Below are 20,937 nucleotides of genomic sequence, written 5' to 3'. Positions count from 1 at the left end.
TATTCGCTCTAAGCGCGAATATCTCCAAAAGCTAACACCTGCCCTGAGCAGTTCTTAGCCATGTTATCCAATGGGAGGTGGATAACATGGCTAAGAGCATTAGCTCGGTAATGCATGAATATCGCTGACCTTTCAGCGATATTCATGCAATGCGGCGATTTTTATTGCATTTGCGATAAACCTTGGTAATACCAAGGTTTATTTGCGGTAAAGATCGCCGCAGCTCAGCGGTAAATTTTTGTCTCTAACCAAGCAATAGCGATAATTATCGCTATTGCTTGGTAATATGCCCCTACGTTAGCTCTTGGTGTTAGTGAAGGTCAACATGTTTCTTGCCGCTAACCCTCGAGGTGGGTGCGGGCTCTTGCTCCTGAAGGATCAGATCCTTTGGACTCGATCCATTCAGGACACCACCGACCTACCACCCATAAGTAGGATGTTATCAGAAACCCTCAATGGCAATACCAGATCATATTAGATGCAACCCCTTCTCTTTCTCTCTAAATCCGTTCAGTAGTTTTTGAGAAGTTAAGGAAATCTATATTTGTATATCTGCGATCGCGGCTAATTTATGAATAAAAATACCAAGCTTGTGCAGGGAAATGCAGAGTTCTAATTGGGTTCCAACACTTCAACCGGAAGTGTTGGCAGTCATCTTGGGACTTGGCTTTCACACTAAAAATTAAAAAAAAAGAAAAGGGGGCAGGGTAGGAATACTGTGACCGCCAAGCCTCGGTATTGGGGTCTCCCTCGCACAGCATAAAAGGATTTCGGTTTTATTTGAGTGGGCATGCAAGGTTTAATAAAAAAATGGAGGGTTTGCAGGAGCCCCCTCCAAGGGCTAAAGAATGCCCCGGAGACCACCACCTCCCACGGCTAATTTAAATAGTTAGCTGGGTGCCGCATGGACCTGCCAGGCTCCAGGAGCCCACCACCTACTAGGGGCTACAAATAAAAAATTATATAGGGGCCCTCGTGGATCCCCACTGAGCCAATGTGCCACCGACTCCCCGGAGCTACAAATAAAATGCTTATGGAGGGGTGTGCAGACCCCCAAGCCCGGGGGACCATTACCTCCCAGGGGCTATAAATAAATTGAATAAAGGGGTTTGCAGACCCTCCCGAGCCCAAGGACCACCAGCTCCTCGGAAAAAACTTAAATATGGAGTGGGGGAGGTGCTGCCCCTCCCACACCCTGGCAACCAACACCTCCCCAGGGGCCACCCAAGCAAACAGAAGAAGGGGGGCTGTGTGGCCACCCTCCTGGAGCATATTGAGGAAATTCAAAATCTCCATTCTAAGGGGTCTTCCTAATATCAATAAAGAACTTGGCACAGAAGCAGAAATATGAAAAGACATCTTTATTAAATTTTAATAAATGAGGCCACGTCACACAGAAACCGTAGTAACTGAATGAGGTAGTCTGAGGAATACAGAGGACAGAGGCCTTTTATATGTTTTAGGGTTACATGACTCAGCACAAAAGTAAGGAGCAGTCCTAGCTTTTGCAAGCATGCAAAAAACCCAACATTCCTTATTTACAGTTTGACCAGTCCCATGTATACACGACCAAAGCATTGCATGATGACAAACCCACATTTCAGTTGTCCAGCCCATAATTAATAATCAAACAAACCCAAGATAAACATTCTTCTTTAGACAAGCTGGACAAAACCCATAATAAAAGGCCCCGCAGCCCACATCATAAATAGACCATAAAGAAGGAACAGAAACAGATAGGAGCAAGATAAAGGGGTGTGTGCGTGTACAATAAACTCAACAATGTCCTGCTCTTTGATCCTAATCTTGATCAGCTACTGGGCAAGAAACTGGTCTAACAAGGTCAGCTTCAGGCAACAGGGTCAGTTCATCCAGGTCATCCAGCAGTCAGCTAAAGTCATCAGCCTATGTGAGGGCAACTACAAAATGGCTGCCATGCACAAAATGGAACCCATGGTTCAGAACGAAATCGTCAAATACACAGTGAATCCATCGGTGTAATATGACGAAAACACGCATGCTTGCTGACCTCACTATTTACGGTTCGATGTTACCAAAATCGTAACGGAACCATAATCTTTATGACCCAGGTTCAGAATTCACGGAACCTCAATATATGGCCCTGGGTACCGCCACCCCCCAGGGCCGGCTCCTGCTATGTCCTCGGGTGCCCACACATCGGTTCCAGCGGGTGGGAGCTGTCAAAGTGCTCACGCCTGCTGGAAACTGAGGTTTTATCTCTTTCTCTACCTGCACACATGCGGGGAGAAAGGGATTAAACAATTGCTCCAGTATGGATGGAGCTACCTTTCCAGCAGCTCCCTCCGTGCAGTAGCAATGCAGGCTCCCGCAGGGACTGCAGGGGCATTTAGGTGCTGGTGACTGGGTCCCCTGGGTAGGCGTTACAAGGCTGGGGCCCGAGGATCTGGTCCCCAGGGCTGAAATCGGCACACGCCCCATCCACTGCATTGTGGCTGGGCCCCAGGGAAGGAGGTCTTTGGCGGCCGAAATTGACCCAGGGAGGGTGGTTCCAGGGCCCCTCTGCTTTTTTAATTAATAAATTAAGTCCAGGCCCCAGGGCATGAGGTCCTGGGATTGAAATTGGCTGGGTAAGCGGGGCCATGCAGCCCTTTTCCCCTTTTCAATATATATACATTGAGGCCGGGCCCCCAGGGATGGGGTCATCCAGGTCGAAATCGGCCCAGGGAGGGGGCTTTGTGGTCCCCCCTTCCCCATCCAAATGTGGCTTGGGAATTGGGTTCTCAGGGCTGAAATCGGCCCGAGGAGAGGAGGTGCATGGCCCCCCTGCCCCACTGAATAATGGTGTGCCCTGGGGGATTGAGTCCCCAGGCCAAATTTGGGCCAGTTGAGGGGGGGGGGGGCGAGTGGCTCCCTGTCCCCATTAAAATGAGGCATGCCACTCACAGCCCCACACAGAGACTCACACACCAACTCACAGACCCACTCAGAAACTCAAACAACCACTCACACACCTCCTCAGACACTCATGCACCCACTCACAGACCCACTCAGAGACTCAGGCACCCACTCACAGACCAACTCAGACACTCACAGACCCACTTAAGAGACTCAGGCACCCACTCACAGATCCACTCAGACACTCACTTAGATACTCATGCATTCACTTACTCACTCACTCATGCAACCACTCACACATCCAGTGAGACACTTATGCAGGCACTCCCAGACCCATTAACTCACACACCCACTCATACACCCATTGCACACTAAGTCACACACCCACTGAGACCCTCTTGCACTCTTTAACACACTGATTTTTAAAGGTTACAGTTAGAATATATAAAATATAAAAACTTGGGAATTGCCTGAAAAATCCAATGGTTACAGGGATGTCATAGTTAGGAAATAGGATTTAAAACCCTAAGAAATTGACTGAAAAAATGGTTACAGGGACAGTAAAGTTAGGAAATAGAATTTAAAAAACCTTAGAAATTCACTGAAAAAAAGAAAGGTTACAGGGATGTTATAGTTAGGCACACATTTCACTCGTTCAAAACCAGTGAACTGCAGTGGTAATAGTTACCTGAGCAACTATAACTTATGCTCCCGCAATGCACTGCTTGTGACCTCACATAATATATCACTCATGACATGGTCAGTGACATCACTGATGACATCACTGATGACGTTTCAAATGACATCACTGATGACATCATCCACATAACCACTCTCACACCCAGTCACATCCCTATACAACCTCCTCTCATACACCCACACAACCACTCACATGCATATACAAGTACTCACACAACCACTCACCCCTCCATAGAGCCATTAGCACACCCATACAACTACTCACACAGACATATTGACCTACACAGCCACTCACACAGCAACTCAATCACCCATCCAGCCTTTCAACACAGCCACTCACTCAACCATACAAGCACTCACACACTCACTCACACAACCACTTACATACCCATTCACACATCCATACAAACACTCCCATATCTATTCACTCACCCACACAGCCATTTACACAGACACTCACTCGCCAATACAGCCACTCATACACCAACTCACTTAACCAAACATCCACTCAAACAGCCACTCACTTACCTATACACCTACTTACACCCACTTACACACCTAGTCACTAAATCATACAGCAATTCAGCGACCCACTCAATCACCTATACAGTCACGCACCCACTCATACAGCCATCCATACAGCCACTCACTTAGCCACTCACACTTCCATAGTCACTGACACACCCACCCACACAGCCTCTCACATAGCCACCCACATACCCACCCATACAGCCACTCACATACTCAGTCACACCCCCACAAAACCACTCACATACCCATACAATTACTCAAACACCCACTCACACACATATACAACCACTCACACAATCATTCACACACCCACAGAGCTAGCCAGAAACCCAGTCACCCATAAGTCACTCATGCACACATTCACACACCCATGCAGCCACTCATGCACACATTCACACACTCATGCAGTCACTCAGACACCCACTCACACACAGATACAGACACGCAGCCACTCAGATCACATGTTAGAAATAGTATCACTCATTAGTAGTACAACTAGTATACTAGTCTAACTTCAACACTCTCACAGTGATATCACTGACCTTGTCATGAGTGATTTAGCATGTGAGGTCATAAGCAGTGCATTGCGGGGGCATAAGTTATAGTTAGCTCAGGTAACTATAACTGTTGGATTTCACTCATTTTGTATGAGTGAAATGTGAGCCTAACTAATAATAAAAAATAAAAGTTTTTTAAATTCTCTTTTCTAAATATAATGCCCCTGTAACATTTGGCTTTTTCAGTAAATGTATAATGGGTGTGGTTTAACGTCTAGGGGGCCGACTTTGTAGTTGGGGAATAGGTTTGAGTCTGGCGGGAGGCTCAAACATCCTGTGATTCTGGGAAAAACACTTAGCCTTGACCTAGCACCAGGCAGGTCCCTCCTCATACAGCACAGCTCCACCTGTCGACACCCTCAGCACCGTCGAACACCTGCACTTCCAGATTCACATCGATCCCAACAATACCCTCAGAGGGACCCTTGTCTACAGACCCCCCAGACCTCGGCCACAGTTCAGCGACTCCATCACAGACATTGTCCGCTCGTACGCCGTGGCCTCCACAGACTACATCCTCCTTGGAGACCTGAACTTCCACCTCGAAAACGCCAACGACAACAACTCCACCACCCTGCTGGACAACCTCGCCAACCTTGAACTCAAACAACTCGTCTTGACACCCACCTACTCCGCCAGACACACGCTTGACCCCATCTTTTCCACCAGCAACCACGTCACCTTCAGCCACACCACCGAACTCCACTGGACCGACCACCGCTGCATCCACTTCTCCTTCAAGAAAAACACCGCACACAACCACCCGCGACCAATCCCCCACCTCAGCTGGAACAAGGTCACCGAAGACCAGCTAATCACCACTCTTGCCCAAGACCCACCAACCGACCACACCGCATAGCTGCCCGCAACCTCAGGCAATGGATCGATGACTGCGCCAACACTCTCGCCCCGATCGAAAAACCCTCAAATAGACGCACTGACAGAAGGGCCATCTGGTTCACCACCGACATCCAGGCATCCAAGCAGACCTGCCGAAGACTCGAGAAGAAATAGCACCACAAACAGACACCAGACAACCATGCAGCCCTCAAGAACGCCAGCGGCAGGCACCATCAACTTATTTGAACTGCCAAAAGCACCTCCTTCATGGAACGCATCAACAACGATGCACACAACAGCAAAGGGTTCTTCAACATCATGAAGGAACTAGCCAACCCCAGCTCCAGCTCCAATGACATCCCGCCATCACAAGACCTCAGCGACTCTCTAGCCACCTTCTTCACCGCAAGATTATAGATATCCATGACAGCTTCAACACTCAGACCCCCCACCGACAGCCGCTGACACCTTAGACTCACAGCCCCCTAGTCACAACGGCCTCTTGCTCTCCTGGAACCATGTCAACGATGAAGACACCATCAAAACCATGAACACCATCCACTCTGGCTCACCATCAGATCGCTGCCCTCATCACATCATCAACAAAGCGAGCTCCATCATCGCACCCGAACTCCGAAAGATCTTCAACAGCTCCTTCGATACCGCCACCTTCCCGGAACGCTGGAAACACGCAGAGATCAACGCCCTACTCAAGAAACCCAAGGCAGACCCAAAGGACCTCTAGAACTTCCGGCCCATCTCCCTGCTCCCGTTCCCGGCGAAAGTCATTGAGAAGATCGTCAACAGACAACTGACCCGCTTCCACAAAGAGAACAACACCTTGGACTCATCCCAGTCTGGATTCCACAGCAACCATAGCACCGAAACCGCCCTCTTCGCCGCCACCGACGACATCAGGACCCTGCTGGACAAGGGCGAAACCGTGGCCCTCATCCTCCTGGACCTCTCGGACTCCTTCGACACCGTCTGCCACCACAACCTATGCACACGCCTCCACAACGCAGGGATCCGCGACAACGCCCTGGACTGGATCACCTCCTTCCTCGCCATCAGAACCCAGAGAGTCTGCCTCCCTCCTTTCCGATCAAAACCCACCTAGATCTACTGTGGCGTAACCCATGGATCATCCCTCAGCCCGACCCTTTTCAACGTCTAAATGACACCGCTGGCAAACATCGTCCAATCACACAACCTCAACATCATCTCATACGCCGACAGCACCCAGCTAATCCTCTCCCTCACCAAAGACCCCGCCACCGCCAAAACCAACTTCCACGAAGGGAAGAAGGCTGTCGCTGAATGGATGAAGAACAGTTGCCTGAAACTGAACTCGGATAAGACGGAGTTTATCATCCTCGGCTCCACCCCCTCCACCTGGGATGACTCCTGGTTTCTGGCCTTGCTGGGAGCTGCGCCAACTCCCACCGACCACGCACGCAACCTGGGGTTCATCCTAGACTCATCACTGTCAATGACCCAGCAAGTCAATGCCGTCTCCTCCTCCTGCTTCAACACCCTCCGCATACTTCGCAAGATCTACAGATGGATCCCCACCGGAACCACAAGGACGGTCACCCAGGCTCTCATCACCAGCAGGCTGGACTACGGCAACGCCCTCTACGCAGGAACCACGGCCAAACTACAGAAGAGACTTCAACACATACAGAACGCCTCCGCACGCCTCATCCTCGACATTCCCCGCCATAGCCACATCACTACCCACCTGAGGCACCTGCACTGGCTGCCCGTCAACAAGAGGATCCCCTTCAAGCTCCTCACCCACGCTCACAAAGCACTCCACAATGCCGGACCAACATACCTCAACAAACGACTCACCTTCTACACTCCCAACCTCAAGCTTCACTCCGCTGACCTCGCACTCGCCACCGTCCCACACATTCACTGAATGATCACCGGCGGCAGATCTTTCTCCCACCTCGCCGCCAAGACATGGAACACCCTCCCCATCCCCCTGCGACAGACCCAGGACCTGCTGACCTTCAAGAGACTTCTCAAGACCTGGCTGTTCGAACAGTAGCAGATCCCCCCCTTAGCGCCTTGACACACTCGCAGGTGAGTAGTGCGCTATACAAATGATTGATTGATTGAATCTATTGTGCCTAAAAATTAATGTGTCAATCTGTAATGCAACTGGTGCGCATGTAAAGTGATTTCATACCTTCGGATCTAGTTTGTGCTATATAAAACTGCATTAAAAGAGGATATATACATATGTGTATGTATATACATATATATATATATATATATATATTTTTTTTTTGCCGAAATAACCTAGCATAATGTATGAATGACTCTCTTTAGAAGTACTCTAGTTTAAGGTATGGCTTTGCACGGATCTGATCTGAATTAAGGCATCTCTTATTGTTCCAAGGTATATTGCAGCTCTTTTTTGTTTTGATATTTATTTAGTGTGAGAATTTGGCCTGGCATATGATGTCCACTATTCTAGTGGGCACCTTGCACCAGTCCAAACGACCCTTATTGATGGTAGGTTTGAAGTCAACCTTATAGAAAGCTATCCTAGTGATAGCTGTGGAGAGCAGCCTTCAGGCTAAGACTTAGAGGTGAGTTAAGCAAGTTGTTTAACCAGTCTATAATCTCTTGCATGATCAAATGAAAGTACACCACACAAGGTATATATCAAATATATATGTATTTATTGTAAACACAACCCCTCTGGACTCGTTATGAGGTCAGAGGTAAAAGTACAATACACGGAACTTAATTAGCATACGATAAGTTGCACAGTATACGTTATGCCCTAGGAGCCTCACAAACCATATACTAAAATAGTGGTATAAGAACCACATGAGGGTTAGAAAGCAGGTCTAGGGCCTGTAGAACCGCTGGGGCAACCAGGAACCACCCAAGGTAGGGACGCAGGAGACCCACGGGGGACACGTGCAGTGTCTAAACACAGCCGCCAATCACCATTGACTTTCCATGGAGAATGAACAACTTACAATTTTAAAGAATAAGGACACTTAGAGGTGAACTACGATGGAACCCTTTTAGACTAGGACACTTCGAGAGTCAAGACCCACGGGAGCACCAGAGTACTTGTGTTACCTCACCCAGGGAAGCAGGGTGCATAGGTGTCTTTTGGTGTCTGGTTTCCTCGTCGATTCCAATGGAGAGCTGCGAAGAAATGCTGCAGGCAACCAGAGGAAAAGTGTCCCGGTGGATCCAAGGGTGGATCGGAGATGTGAAGAACCTGAAAGCAGAGGGGACAGAGTCTGGGTCACTAGCCAGTGAACAGGATGGCGACAGGAAGATGTCAGCCGATGTCGGGTTTTTCAGGTGAAGCTTGACTCTTCAGCCATGAGAACCAGGAGGCGTCGACGATGACCAGGAGCTGGATTTGAGCTTTTCCACAAAGGATGTCGAGTGCTGCAGTGTCGGAATCTGGATTGGACCCAACAAGCCTTGGCAAAAGCAACCCACGCAAGATGACAAGATTGGCTTCGGTTCAGACCAGCAAGGTCTGAGGGACTCCTCCTTTGAAGGGAAGTCAGAGCTTGTCTGGAGCAAATAGGAAAGCTCAAGAAACAAAGGATTGGCCTTTATGGGAGCTCACTAGCCAACGGACTGGGAACCGCGAAGGAGCATCGAGCTGCGGCGAAGAAAGGGGACTCACGGGTCACTCGTAGAGTGCAGGCCTCTGTACTTCAGTGCAAAAGGTGCTTTGTGCAGGGGCTTTAAATATCCCAATGCCCAATTTCGGGATACCTCAGGAAGTAGGTGCAGTTGCAAAAATGCAGGATGTCTAGGAATCCGGAGGGAGCCTCGAAAATGCAGACCGGCAAAGATGTTTCTTTGGTGCCTGTTTGAAGAGGGAGGTCACTCCTTGACCACAAGGGAGATTCTTTAGTCTTTCAGTCGAAATTAAATGTCGAAGGTCGAGGATTTCTTCTTTAGAGGTTCGTCCAGGGTAATATAAAGTCCTAGGGACTGGGTTCCTATTCTTATAGTAAGTTTAGGGGTTGGACTAACTCTAGGGTCCAACCTATGGGAGGACCTGGGGAGGGGGTGATTACACACCTTCCCCTTTGTCCAGTTTCGCGCCAGAGCTGGGGCAGAGTGCCCCAGCAACTGGTTTGAACTGGCAAATGCATGGAGCACCTTGTGTGCCCCAGGCAGTGTCTGAAAAGCATTCACTGAAAGCAACCCACCTTGCCCCAATACACTAAAACCTGTCTGGGGAGGTGCTAGCACCTCCCTGGACAAGAAACCTATTGTCCGGGCCTCCCCTGCCGGAGTTTCGTCCAGCAGCAGGAGGGCAGCAGCATCCATTTTGTGATGCTGGGGCTCTGTTTAACTTTAACTGTGTGTACTGTCAGGGGGGTAGTATTCCAAAGTGTTTGACAACAAAACTGACATGTTTTGATAAAGCCAAACCGCCAGTATTATAATGCACTTAAGAGTATATGGTATGGCTATATCATAGAACAGCTATAAGGAGATATTTCTGAAAGCTGCAGAGGGGCTCAGCTCATGCTAGGGCACCCTCTCACACAAAACCAAGCACTCTGCCTTCAGGATTGTCAAGGCCTGCCATAGGAGTGACTTATAGGTTAATATGTGTCTATATGTAAAGGTAGATATAGGTATACTATATCTCAGTAAGGGGTGCTTACACCACCTTACCCAGGCTGCAAGTGCAGACCTGTGGTGCCATTTTGGAAGGCTTCCCAGGGGTGGCATAATACATGCTTCAGCCCCGGGTAGGCCTCTGGGGTACCTATGCCATGGGTACCTAAGGTACCATATAAAGGGACTCACAAAGGTGACCCAGTAGCCAATCTGGTATTTATCTAAAGTACATGGACTCCATTTTATAGAGAAAGCAGATAGACTGGGGCCCTGAATAGCAGGATCTCAGTCCAACTAAGTCGAAAACCAGCAAAACACCAGGCAAAAAGTTGGTGTAACCGTATAGTCAGATTCCACCTTCCTACATTTAGGACATTGTGCTCCTCAGAAGTGCTCAAGATTAAGGCATTTTTCTCATGAGAAGTGCTCTACATTAAGGCAAACAGCCAACCCCCCAAATTAAGGCATCATTGATTCTTAGTTTAAAGACATGCTCTGCTTACTAATAAAATTCATGATAGGCACAGCTTTTCCCTGGAGTGCTTTAGCTTAATATGTTGTTCTCCATGGAAACCCTCTAAAGCATGTCTCTCTCTCTAACTGCTCAAAGTTTTAAGTTGATGCTGGCCTCAGAAGTGATCTAGTTTAAGTCATGCCTCTCATCAAAAGTGCCCTAGTTCAAAGCGCAGATCACCACAGAAACACTCACCCCAGGAGACCTCTAGTTTAAGTTACTGCTCTACCCAGAAATGTTCTAGTTTAAGGTCTGTTTCACATCAATCATTTAGCAATCCCCCATCTGGGCATTTATTTAGGACTTGGATAATCTCATAGGTGCACTAGCTTAAAAGATATTGCTCCACAGAAAACTTTAGTTTAAAGCCTGGCTTTTCAAGAGCCTCGCCTAGTTGCAAGATGGATTATCTTTATGGGTGCCTGGTTTGAGATAAAGGTCCCCCTTGTTTGAGTCCTAATTCAAGCCTCTATTGAGGCTTCATTTAAAGTTATTTCCCATGAGAGAGAGAGAGGTTTACCTTCTCCATACGTGTCTTGACATATACATATTGGAGAACTCTGTCCAGCCTGAAGGTTTTCCGGTCATATAAGAATGCTCTGAGTGAGTGCATGGGTTAAACTCCCTACATGCCAGGCAGATTGGTATTTCACTTTTGCAAAAATAAACATCCGGTTTGGGATTGCTCTTGAACATCATAAAACCCAACATGGTGTCCGGTCAGCAAGCGTTCAGGGCCTTTAGCAGCTCTGCTGAAGGAATAGAGCTAAAGCTGCCTGGCGGAGATCTCTAAACATCCTCCACCATGGGAGCGGAGCACAACGCTCTAGTGCCCTGGCGGACAGACAGACCAGCTGCTAGCCGCAGCCTGTACACGTAAGAGCGGTGTGGCAGTGGGGTTGGGTTGGGGGGGATTCGACAGACGACCACAAGAGAAAAATAAATAAATAATTAATTTTACCTCGTTCTTGACTGAAATCGCTACCCCGCCCTACATCTCTTACCTTCAAAGGCTGCAGCTACCAGCCTCTAAATAAAGACCTTTAGCTTCCTCTTTGTATACAACGTGTTTATGTCTATAACTATAATTATTCACCATGTTGGTAGCTGCCAATAGGGTAGTGTAATGATGACTTTGTCTAAGAGTTGATTAGAAGTAAGTTTATTAGGTAAACAAGCAGGTACAACTCACAACCTGAACCTCCTAGCCTCTGTAGAAGAAAAGTACCTCTTCAAAATGTCCTCTATTCCAAATAAAAATTTTAAAGTCATGGTACTCACAATTAAGTGCGGGAGGTTCTTTCAATCCAATTTGCAGATATAGTTGTGATCTGATCCTTTTAATGTAAGACATCCATTTCTCTATCAATCAGGAAATTATCTTTACCTTTAAAATGAATAGCATGGGTCCATATTCTCTGCTTGTATCACGCATCCATTGTCGCCAAATTGTAATGATGACTTCTTCCAAGAGTTGATTAGAAGTAAGTTTATTAGGTAATCAAGCAGGTACAACTCACAACATGAACCTCCTCTCATTAACTGACTCTCTCCTCCGGAATCCTGCTCCGTGGCATCATCCAGTACCATGGCAACTGAATGCATGCATCGTAGCTAGGGTACCACAGGTAGTGCTTTACATGGACCATTAGATGCCACGGAGGCCTTGGCGTAAGATGCTGCTGGGCTCCTTTGACTGAAATGCACTTGTGGAATAATCTTCCAATGACCATGGTGGGAGTAAAGCATGTCACTCTACTTAAAGGAATTTGCTTTCAGGAGTTAGTCTACTCAGACACGGCACAGATTTCCTTTAGCAGAAGGACGTTAAGGGGACACTTACATAACCTGGGTACATTTTAATAGTGTTTTAAAATAAGGTGCCACTGCCAACAGCAACTTATCCATTGTGCTGCTTAGAGTATTGCCTAAAAGACTTTCAAAAGATAATGTTAATGCAGAAACTCCATTAACCGTCAGACACATCGACAGTATACCTTTCAAGACATCTATACTTTACAGAGAGCACAGAAACACCATGAAGGAGTCTTACCTCTGATGACTCATAGGGATCCAGCTTGCCCCAAGGGCTTTTGGGCCTGGAGGGGCTAAGTGGTGGTCCACACTGCGACGTGGACTGTTGGTACCACTCAGTTTGTCGGGGGGGACCTGCATCTGAAGATTCACCATGCTTATCTGGATCCCCCGGGAAGTGTTCACCAGCAGGTCTAAAGGTGCCCGGCTCGAGATACCTGGTGCGCGGCTCCCTCTGGTACTCCGCCTGCTCCGTCGGCACCATTTGCTTCATGGCCGGCATCTTGCATGGCTCATGAGGTAAATCCCTGATGATCCGGGCCAGTTCAGAATCCTCAGCGTCATTGGTCAAGAAGTGGCTTATCTAGTCAAAGAGGAAAATGGAGGCAGTCAGGGAGGGCGGCGGCTTAAAGCGTAAAGCAACACGTGTACAAGCAGATACATGACCAAAAGAAAGACAGCGGCAAATGGGCATAAGTTAGCATTCGAGGAAGCCTTTCCCATCTGATAACAAGCCAAGAAGAGGTACCACCCACCATATGTCTTCACAGCATAACGAGAGAGCATGGGTCAAAGGGGCTTCAGATGCATGCATGATGTGGTACTCACACAGGACATCTGTGCAGTAATTCTACCCTTGAAGTTGAGCGTCCCTACGTGTGTGAAGACATGAAATCAGGGTGGCATCTGCTCTAGATTGATTTACTGAATGCTGCAGACAGAATTGAGGATTTTATAGAAAATGAAACTGCACCCTATTGATGTGCCTGCTTCAGTTCACTGAAACTTGCCAGGAATCAGCAAAGGCGAGAGAGACGGTGATGTGTTGAATGGTATGTTGTGAAATGCTAATAAACATTGGGTTTTTTTTTTTTAAAGGCTGGAGAGGTTGTTGGGGAGTCAGAGAGGCTCTGGAGACATTCAGCATTACATGGGTCTTTGCTCAATTTTTCATTGTACAGTATGTGATAAATAAAGTCTGGGTTGTCTGCCGCATTTGTCTTTCTCTTAATACATACAACAGGGGTATTTGTAGAATGCACGTTCAAATGTAATCTCTTGCCACTATTGTCAAGTAATAGATGTTTATTTTTATCCTTCTCAAAGATATCATTGGTAATGGTAACCCGCTAGCCTTTGCGTTCACTACTTACACAATTACATAGGTTGGCTGTTAAATTCTATGTAGCTTGGGCTAACCTCGATATCCTGGTGCATAAACGAAAGTGTGAGCACTTTACCAACATGATTGTTCCGCATCATACAATCTAACGTGTTACCTGAACTGCTCCACTCCACACTGCATATTTTTAATGAGATTTTTTTGTTCAGTGCACATACTGTAACAAAGTCGAGTTCATTATATTGCTGTCTGTTCCAGCAAAAAATTATTATCCTGAAAGCGTTTTGTAAATTTAGGTATATACGCACACGTAAATGCTTACACTCCATTATATTTAGGGCTCTCAGTTTTATGGTATTTATTTTTTGAACATTTCCACCGGAATTTATCCATATTTTTTTTTGTGGCCTTCTTATTAGTATTTATCCATATTTATTTTGTTTTAAGAAAATCAAATCAGCGTTATGCTACAAATACATGTTAACACGACTGTATTTATGGAAATCTCAACCTGTTTTTTTAACTCCGCATGCTGACTGTCTGCTCCGCTGTTTTCCTGGAATTCAAGAGAGACAGCATGGAGAGTCACTCACAATAAGCACAATTTTGAGTATTTTCCACATTTAAAAATAAATACTGACAGACAACATTGTTTTCTGTCTTTATTGGGCTGTAAAAATCAGTAAAAACTGAAAACTGGGAGCCTTAATTATATTATAAGCCAATTTCATAACCTTCCTACGTGACTGCTTTATTAGAAGATGGTATTTTCCTAAATGTCCAAGCATGTGGAAGCTAATTATCATTTGCATCCGGCCATGGGCAGGATCCGAAGCGGCTGCAGCGCTGAAACAGTGGTGGCCCCTGGCCCGGGTGATCTAATGTTGTTGGCGCTAGACCCATATACTTGTAAAAGAAAGCAGAGGCACACAATGACTTTTGTACTGGTAACTGGCCCAGGGACGTGTGCCCGGCCCCTTTTATTAACAAGGGCACCTGACTGGTGACTCCTGTGATGGATGGGTGAATAGTGTGGGTTACAAGCAAGCAGAACACTAGAACGTGGCTGTGAGAAGTTGGCCCGATATGCAGCGTTCGCTATTCTAGCGACCGCTATGTATCGTTCCAAACGACCCTTATGATGATTGGTTGTAAGTCAACCTAAAGACCAGCTATCCTAGTAGCGTGGATACGAGCAGTCTCAGGCTAAAGACTCGAGAGGGCGTGTTAAGCCAGCTGTTTACCACACATGTACCCCTTGAACACCAAGTGAAAGGACACCACACAAGTGTTATGAAAATAAACAGGATATTTATTAAGATTCACAACAGCCCTGTACTCTTTATGAGGACAGGGTACTAAGCACAAACCAAATCTCTTATGAAAATACTTCAAGTGCACAATTAAAACAAGTGTCCGAGGACACGGAAAGTTTAAGGTCTCGGGCGGACCCGATAAGGCAAGTCGGAAGCGAGGGACTCGGGACCCTAGAGTAAAGAGGCTATGCAGGCACCGAAATGCCGAGTTACCTAGCCACGAGGGCTGCGGCTGCACAAGTCTTACAGGCGTCGGGGTCTTCGCTGACGAGCCAGGAGCCGGAAGAAAAGGAGTTGCTGGCCGGCGACCAGTGATGAATAGTTCGTAGAGATCCAAGCCTGGATCAGAGATTGATGACACCTGAAAGCAGAGGGGACCAAGTTTGTACTACTAGCCAGTAGTCAGAGGGTACCAGGAGGGCACCGGTTGGCCGTCACCTCGACCAGGTGAGTGGGCGACGCTAGGCTCTGCAGTCTCACGGACCAGGAGGCGTTGTCGGCGACCACGGTGGAGGTGCGAGCTGTCCCACGAAGGATGATGCTGTCGGCGTCGCTGGGCCCAGGATGGGGCAACAAGCCTTGGCAGATCTCAGGGCCACGTGGTGGGCCTAAGATGGCGTCTTGAGTGGACCAGGAGGGTCCGGGGTGCTTCTCGCAAAGATGGAAGCAAGGGCCAGTCTGGAGCAACCAGACCAGCAGGGTTGATTGTCGGGTGTCGTCACAGAAGGGCACAAGCCAGCGGCTAGTGACCAGACAACGTGCTGAGCAGCGAGCAGAAGGGCCCCACGCAGATCGTGGAGATGCTGGGAGACTGCACTTCGGTGCTGGAGCTGCTCAGGGTCGGGGCTTCTCGGACCCCAGAGCACTCACCAGAGAATTGCTTCGATGGTCGTGCTGGTTAAGAGCGTGCAGGTTCTGATGATGGCCGGTCCCTCGAGGTCTCGTCGCACCCACAGATCACAGCTGAGCTGATGACGTGGGTAGAGGTCGGAGGTGCCAGGGAAGCCGGTTCTCGTCGAGCTGGGCCGTCGGATTCCTTGAGGAAGGACTTACAGCAAACCGCAGAGTTCTTAGATGGTGCCCGCTGATGCAGGGTGACTACTCCTTAGTCACAAGGGAGAAATCTTGAGAAGAGTCTCGAATGTCCTTTCGTAGAAAGTAGTTCTTGATTCAAAGATGATCTAATTTGGAAGGGTCCCCGCTCCGGCCTTTATCCTAAAGAAAGGGGTGGGCACATGACTAGGTCCTGCCCTAAGGGTGGGACCAGGAAGGGGGGTAGTTACACCGCTCTCCCCTGCCAGACTTTCCCCAGGCCAGGGCTGGCGCCCCTGGAACTGGTTCTGACCGGCAGATGCGTAGTGAGCACCGGGGTGCCACTCCGCAGTCACCTTCTCGCAAAAGCCCTACCTACCCAGAATACACAAACCCTGTCTGGGACGGTGCGAACACCGCCCTCGACAGGAAACCCTTTGTCCAAGCGCTCCTCGCTGGAAGGACTCCCAGCAGCAGGAGGTCAGACTCGTGTCTGTGGTGGCAGCATCCATTTTGTGGAGCTGAGGCTTTAGTTAACTTTAACCGGGGTTCACAGTTACGTACATGTCGTGTCCCTCTAGAAGGGCGGAATGCTAACCTCGTCGCCAGAGTTGGTGAGAGGGCAGCATCCCGATTCGTATGACACCTTACTCGACATGCCTTGATAACGCGACACCGGAGTTACCGATATGGTACGCGTTATCATGGAACAGCCATTGGGTCTTGATTCCGCAAGCTGCAACCGGCTCGGCTCGGGCCTGAACCTAGCTCACACGAGCCCACGCACTCTGCCTTCAGGATAGTTAAGGCCTGCCATAGGAGTGACTGATAGGAACTCGGGTGTCCATTGTATGGTTAGATATAGAACTACTATACCTAAAGCGAAGGGTGATTACACGACTTCGCCCCAGCTGTCGTGCAGCCAGTTGTGTCAAATTTAGGAGGCCAGCCAGGGGTGGCATAATACATGCTGCAGCCCCTGGCGGCCCTGGGTACACCTATGCTCTGAGTTACAGGGTCTGATAAGGTGGCCGAGTACCAATTGGTAAATGCACCTAGGGTACATCTCGTAATTTAGAAAGAGAACAGCCAGGCTGTGGGTCTGATTGGCAGGCCCACAGCCAGAGAAAGTCGTAAACCAGTGAAACAAAAGCGAAAAATCTGGGTGATCATAGGATTGCAGACCCTACTCTCCTACATGACCCCCCCCCAAACGTCGGAACAATAAGCTAACCTTGACCAGGTGAGTCTTCTTGTTCTAAGTGGAAATATCTGGAGAGCCCATCGGCATTGCCATGATCAGTACCAGGTCTATGTTCCACTGTAAAGTCCATCCCCTGTAGGGAAATGGACCACCTAAGCAGTTTGGGGTTTTCACCCTTCATCTGATTTAGCCACAAGAGGGGCTTATGGTCGGTCTGAATCTTGAAGTGAGTGCCAAACAAGTATGGCCTCAGCTTCTTCAGGGCCCAAACCACAGCAAAGGCCTCCCTCTCAATAGCTGACCAATTCTTCTCTCTAGGGGTCAGCCTTCTGCTTATGAAAGCATTGGGCTGGTCTTGACCATCAAAATTCAGTTGAGAAAGAACAGCTCCCACACCCAACTCAGAAGCATCTGTTTGGACAATGAATGGCTTGGAGTAGTCCGGACTCTTGAGGATAGGCGCCGTGCACATGGCCTGCTTTAGGTCATCGAATGCTTTTTGACAGCTCGCTGTCCACTGAACCTTTTTTGGCATTTTCTTGCTTGTCAGTTCGTTTAATGGTGTCACGATGGAACCATAGTTCCTGACAAACTTCCGGTAGTATCCAGTCAGGCCCAAGAAAGCTCGAACCTGAGTCTGGGTGGTTGGAGGAGCCCAGTCCCTGATTGACTGTATCTTGCTCTCCAGTGGCTGAACCTGGCCTCCACCTACAAGGTGGCCCAGGTATACAACCTGTGTCTGCCCTATCTGGCACTTGGTGGCCTTGATAGTGAGGCCTGCTGCTTGCAGGGCCTCTAACACTTTCCGCAGGTGGACCAGGTGATCCTCCCAGGTGGAGCTAAAGACAGCAATATCGTCAAGATACGCCGCACAGAAGTCATCCAGCCCAGTAAGGACTTGATTCACCAACCTTTGGAAGGTGGCAGGTGCATTTTTCAGACCAAAGGGCATCACCACGAACTGATAATGCCCACCAGGGGTTGAAAATGCGGTCTTAGGCTTGGCGTCCTCAGCTAACCTGATTTGCCAATACCCAGCTGTCAGGTCAAACGTACTTAAGTAGTTGGCCGAAGCCAATCTATCGATAAGCTCGTCTGCCCTTGGTATTGGGTGGGCGTCAGTCTTAGTGACTGCATTGAGACCCCTGTAGTCTACGCAGAACCTCATCTCTTTCTTACCGCCCGGGGTGTGAGGTTTCGGCACTAGAACTACGGGACTAGCCCAAGGGCTATCCGAGGGTTCAATGACTCCCAGCTCCAACATTTTCTGCACTTCATTCTTGATGCAGTCTCTAACGTGATCAGGCTGCCGGTAGATTTTACTCTTAACGGGCAGACTGTCACCAGTGTCGACCTCATGGGTGCACCAATTGGTCTGACTGGGTGTTAGAGAAAACATATGTCTGAACGACTGAAGAACCTGTTTACAGTCGCTCTGTTGATGGTCGGAGAGGCTGCCACAAAAGACAACACCATCTACCGATCCATCGTCAGGATTCTGAGTGAGCAGGTCGGGGAGAGGGTCACTCTCCTCTTCCTGTCCCTCATCTAGGGCCATGAGCAAACTCATGTCCTTCCTGTCGACATATGCCTTGAGCCTGTTGACATGAAGCACCCTGTGGGGGCTCCGGGGAGTTCCCAGGTCGACCAGGTAGGTGACCTCTCCCTTTTTCTCCAGGATGGTGTAGGGCCCGGACCATTTGTCCTTGAGTGCTGCTGGGGCCACTGGCTCCAACACCCACACCTTCTGTCCGGGCTGATAAACAGTCAAGACAGCCTTTTGGTCATGCCAAGCTTTTTGGAGTTCTTGGCTGGCCTTAAGGTTTTCAGATGCCTTCTCCATGTATTCAGCCATCCGCGAGCGGAGGCCAAGCACATAGTCCACTATGTTGGCTGCCGGCTTTTTGAGAGGTCTCTCCCATCCTTCCTTCACCAAACACAGGGGCCCTCTTACAGGATGTCCGTCCAAAAGTTCAAAAGGGCTGTAGCCAACCCCCTTCTGTGGGACTTCTCTGTAGGCGAACAAGAGGCAGGGGATCAGGACGTCCCATCTACGCCGAAGCTTTTCCGGTAGTCCATGAATCATCCCTTTTAGGGTCCTGTTGAATCTTTCAACAAGCCCATTGCATTGTGGGTGATAGGGTGTAGTGAACTTGTAGTTGACACCACATTCCTTCCACATAGCAGTTAAGTAGCTCGACACAAAGTTTGCACCTCTGTCGGAGACGACCTCCTTAGGGAAGCCCACTCTGGAGAATACTCCAACTAGGGCTCTTGCCACAACAGGTGCTGTAGTGGTCCTAAGGGGAATAGCTTCAGGATACCTGGTGGCATGATCCACTACCACCAGTATAAACTTGTGCCCTGATGCTGTTGGCGGTTCCATGGGACCGACGATGTCGATCCCCACCCGTTCAAAGGGCACCCCCACCACAGGCATTGGTATAAGGGGGGCCTTTGTCGTGCCACCTGACTTACCACTGGCTTGGCAAGTGACACAGGAGCGGCAAAACTCCTTGGTATCTTCGTTCATGTGAGGCCAGTGAAAGTGCGAGACAAGCCTGTCCCACGTCTTCGTCTGGCCTAAGTGACCTGCTAAGGGAATCTCGTGGGCCAAGGTAAGTAGGAAACCTCGCTGAGACAAGGGTACAACCAGCCTCCTGGTCATGCCAGGCTTGGGGTCTCTTGACTCAGTGTACAGGAGTCCATCTTCCCAGTATACCTTGTGGGTACCTGTGGCGTTCCCAGCAGCCTCAGCAGCAGCCTGCTGTCTGAGGGGTTCAAGAGAAGGGCAGTCTAACTGGTCCTTCCCCAGGTCTTCCCTTGAGGGTCCCCCTGAACCCAAGAATTCAACTTGATCAAGTTCGAACTCCCTAGGCTCAGTTTCCCTCAATTCTTGTAGGTCAGCCTCCTCTGAGACTTGATCCACGACCTGGGGCAAGGGGGAAGGCGCAGCCTTAACCCTACTGCTCTTTTTCTTGGAAGGTGTCTGGTCCATTGTTCCAGGATCCAGCACCTGTTCAGCGGGGCATTTCCTGACCTGTGACCTGGTCACAGCGAACACATGTGCTGGCAAACCTAACATTTCCATGTGAGTCCGGTGCTCCACTTCTGACCATTGTGATGACTCCAAATCATTGCCCAACAAACAATCCACTGGGAGGTCTGGACTAACTACAACCTTCTTTTGGCCAGTTACCCCTCCCCAGGAGAAAGCTACAATTGCCATACTGTGATTGGTAGTGACATTGCTTGCATTGGTCACCAGGAATTCTGTACCTGGCATGATCTGTCCAGGGTCCACAAAGTTAGGCGTCACCATGGTGACGCTGGCACAAGTGTCCCTATAGGCCTGAGCCATCTTTCCATTTATGAAAGGCGTCTGTCGGTATTTGCCCAAAGTATTGGGACTTATGTCAGGGGACACGTCCACGTACCCTGTACTGACAAGGACAGCCTGAGTGAGTGTGCCAACTAAGTTGTCACGCCCCTCAGAACCCAGGGTTAACCCTACTAAACCCTTGGGAGGCGCACTACCACTGCTGACTGTACTAGGGGGCACAGGTGCTTTAGGG

At 48.9% G+C, this 20,937-nt stretch overlaps 1 protein-coding gene across 2 annotated transcripts in view; it reads right to left on the bottom strand.

Annotated features, from left to right (window-relative positions):
* Positions 1-20,937, bottom strand: part of LOC147729785 (septin-4-like) — a 320,572-nt gene that overhangs the window by 149,225 nt on the left and 150,410 nt on the right. For both annotated transcript variants that reach the window (XM_086954688.1, XM_086954689.1), the window contains one exon: positions 12,707-13,051. In XM_086954688.1, coding sequence (XP_086810814.1) covers positions 12,707-13,051 — 345 coding nt within the window. The remainder of the gene's footprint in view (positions 1-12,706; positions 13,052-20,937) is intronic.

The sequence above is a fragment of the Lissotriton vulgaris genome, chromosome 2_1 (assembly GCF_964263255.1).
Source record: "Lissotriton vulgaris chromosome 2_1, aLisVul1.2, whole genome shotgun sequence".
Classification (NCBI taxonomy): domain Eukaryota; kingdom Metazoa; phylum Chordata; class Amphibia; order Caudata; family Salamandridae; genus Lissotriton; species Lissotriton vulgaris.
This window is presented reverse-complemented; position numbering and strand designations above follow the sequence as displayed.